Consider the following 2,537-nt stretch of genomic DNA (forward strand, 5'->3'; position numbering starts at 1 on the left):
TGGAGGCCGTCATGGAAGGGTGGTTCGATGAATCCATCGTGCAAGAAATGACACCCTGTGACTATGAAGCTATAATGGTGAATGACGATAGACGGCGGAAATTGTGTCGTGGGCTGACTGCAAAGCCAAAGGCGGATGGTAGTTCGACTAAGCATACTAAGACACTTTGCGTTTCCGATGCGTTGTGACTTGCAGGCATTCTTATTACCGTGTAAAGGTTAAGCTTATCCTGTTTCTCAGTCTAGGATTGATTGGTAGTGCGGCCATCCGTGGGACCCGAAGGCTTGTGTCTCGGCGACGAAACGCAAAGAAGGTTTGTCGCTGACTTGTTACTCTAAGTGGTGGTGGTATCAGGCAATATGAGCCTAGATCCTTAGCGTACGTCGTCATACGATAAGTGACAAGTGGCATTTTAAGGTTGACCGCGCGTCTCAAGAACGATATTAAACACTCGAAGAATGGAATAGCCATTATCGTTAGGAAGCTGCTGGCTGGCGTGAGATGCAGCTTGGATGGTTGATTTAGTATATTACCCAGGGGCGACGCCAGCCAACATGGAGCAATTTTGCAGTTGTCACACAGATAAGACCGCTAGCGTAGCAGCAGATCGTATAGGTTATAAGGCCCCAATAGTCCCCGTTGCAGCGGGCCAAAATTTCACCTGCAATTGGCATTCCTGTCAAGGTGCTGACAGACAGACATTAGTATCATGTAAAATCAAATGAGAATATTTGAACTTACCCGAAGCTCACTATAGTGTATGAAGTGGCATAATATCTTCCGTAATTTTCGATCTTACAGAGTTGTGAGATGCAGACGGGGGTAAGGCTAATGTTGCTGCCGCTAGCAAAGCCAAAAATCACGCAATACACAATCATTATGGCCACGCTGTCTCCGGCAGGAAGCCAAATGCACACGTTGCAAACAAGACACAATGCAACTGTGACTATAAGAGTGTTGAATCTGCCGAGATGGTCTGCAAAGAAGCCAGGGACTGCTCTTCCGAGGACGGAGCCCACGTTGAGAAATGCTAGCATTTGGTAGGAAAGCGTCTCAGAAGTGCCATGGGCCAAAGCATACGAGGAGATGTAGCTGATTGGGATAAAAAGCCCCCACTCAATGAAGAAGATACCGGCCGTTGTGAAGCTGAGCTTGAGACTGCGAAAGATACGAAAATCGGGCAGAACGTTCTCCTTCGAGGCTGGCTTCTTTGGCAGCCGCGACTTCACCAATAGACATGCACCGGCCAGCGAAACCAGGCAGATCAAAGCAATGACTCGCGTAGCCCAGGCCCAGCCGATCTTGGGAAACAGGCTCTCCAATATTAGAGGAAACGCAACGCCCCCAACGGAGCCACCAGTAGCCGCGAGGCCAGTTGCTACTCCACGTCTCTCATTGAAATAGTGCCCAATCGCAGACACTGCAGGGGTGAAGATCATGGAAGTTCCTAGTCCTCCGGCGATTCCGATTGAAAGGACGAAATGCCAGTACTGAGTACAGAAGCCCATGGTTATCACCTGCAGCATCACCAGCACGGAGCCACCGAGAACCAAAAGCCGTGGCCCCCTGGCGTCGAACACGGGCCCTACCTGGACACCACCAAAGAAAGTAAGGAATGCATAGATGCCAAAGATCCAGGCTATGCTTCCAGAGCTGTAGTCTTTCAGTTGATTGGTCTGAAGATATGCCTGAAAAGTACCGATGGTGTTTACTAGACCGAGGGATGCGAAGAGGCCCAAGAAGGAGCCTAGAACAACTAACCAAGCCTCCAAACCACCTTCAGGATAAGTGTTGCCTTCGGCATCGGTGGTCACTCGACTGGCGGGAGCTCGATGGCTGACTTCATCAGGAGCAGTAGCACTAGAGAGGCGCCTGTCAAGGTCATCATCGGATGTCCGTTGCGGTTGGAAGTCATATTGAGCCGGCGGCAGCTCTGGCTTTTCCGTACACTCCAGTGAGTTGCTGGTGGTATTGGTGTTTGGTGCGATATTGTCATCATTTTCGGACCGCTGTCGACCCAGCACCGGCGGATTTGTTTTGTTAACAACGGCGTTGGTTGACTCGATCTGTGCTTCTTCGAATGAGGAGCCGTCGGAGTAGTATCTGAGGTTGGGTGACATGTTAGTATAGAGCTTGGAGCGAAGTGGACCGCGGTAGACCTTCTTCCACTCCACCGCGCAACCGCTCTGCCGCGTACACTCGTTATGCGTCTGGGGGAGCAGAGTTGATTTCCTCGGGTCAACTCTCTTGAAGAGCAGCAGGGGGTGTTCTTGAATAATGTGGTAAAAGAAACCGAATCGCTCGAGGCAAGACCATGATCTTTAACAGGCGGAGAGGCCGAGGGTCTTATTGAGAGAAAAAAAAGTAGCAACAGAGCTCAACGGCGCATTTTCATTGGCTTAGAAATCCGCGTGGAAGTTTTCCTCGGGGAAAGGTAGCCAAGCGTAACGTAATCCACCACCGAGCTGCGCGGACCACCGAGCTGCGCGGTCACCGCCAAACAACGCGCCCACCCCTTTACCAGTTCATCATTCAAT

At 50.8% G+C, this 2,537-nt stretch overlaps 1 protein-coding gene across 1 annotated transcript; it reads right to left on the minus strand.

Moving 5' to 3' along the window:
- Window positions 1-354: 354 nt before the first annotated feature.
- BDW70DRAFT_70167 (MCT family MFS transporter) lies at window positions 355-2,350 on the minus strand. Its single transcript, XM_073744629.1, has 2 exons — window positions 742-2,350; window positions 355-687 (listed from the first exon to the last, which is right to left on the minus strand). The coding sequence occupies exons 1-2, from the start codon at window positions 2,118-2,120 to the stop codon at window positions 522-524; spliced, it is 1,545 nt and encodes a 514-aa protein (XP_073590414.1). The 5' UTR covers window positions 2,121-2,350; the 3' UTR covers window positions 355-521.
- Between the last annotated feature and the right edge of the window lie 187 nt (window positions 2,351-2,537).

This window comes from Aspergillus foveolatus (assembly GCF_047715535.1).
Source record: "Aspergillus foveolatus strain CBS 279.81 unplaced genomic scaffold BDW70scaffold_315, whole genome shotgun sequence".
NCBI classification, from domain to species: domain Eukaryota; kingdom Fungi; phylum Ascomycota; class Eurotiomycetes; order Eurotiales; family Aspergillaceae; genus Aspergillus; species Aspergillus foveolatus.

Excerpts from the sequence above, each read along its gene's own strand:
- BDW70DRAFT_70167 (XM_073744629.1), bottom strand. The coding sequence starts at position 2,120 with ATGTCACCCAACCTCAGATACTACTCCGACGGCTCCTCATTCGAAGAA. Across the intron at positions 688-741 it reads TACACTATAGTGAGCTTCGG|CACCTTGACAGGAATGCCAA; the intron begins GTAAGTTCAAAT and ends TCTGTCTGTCAG.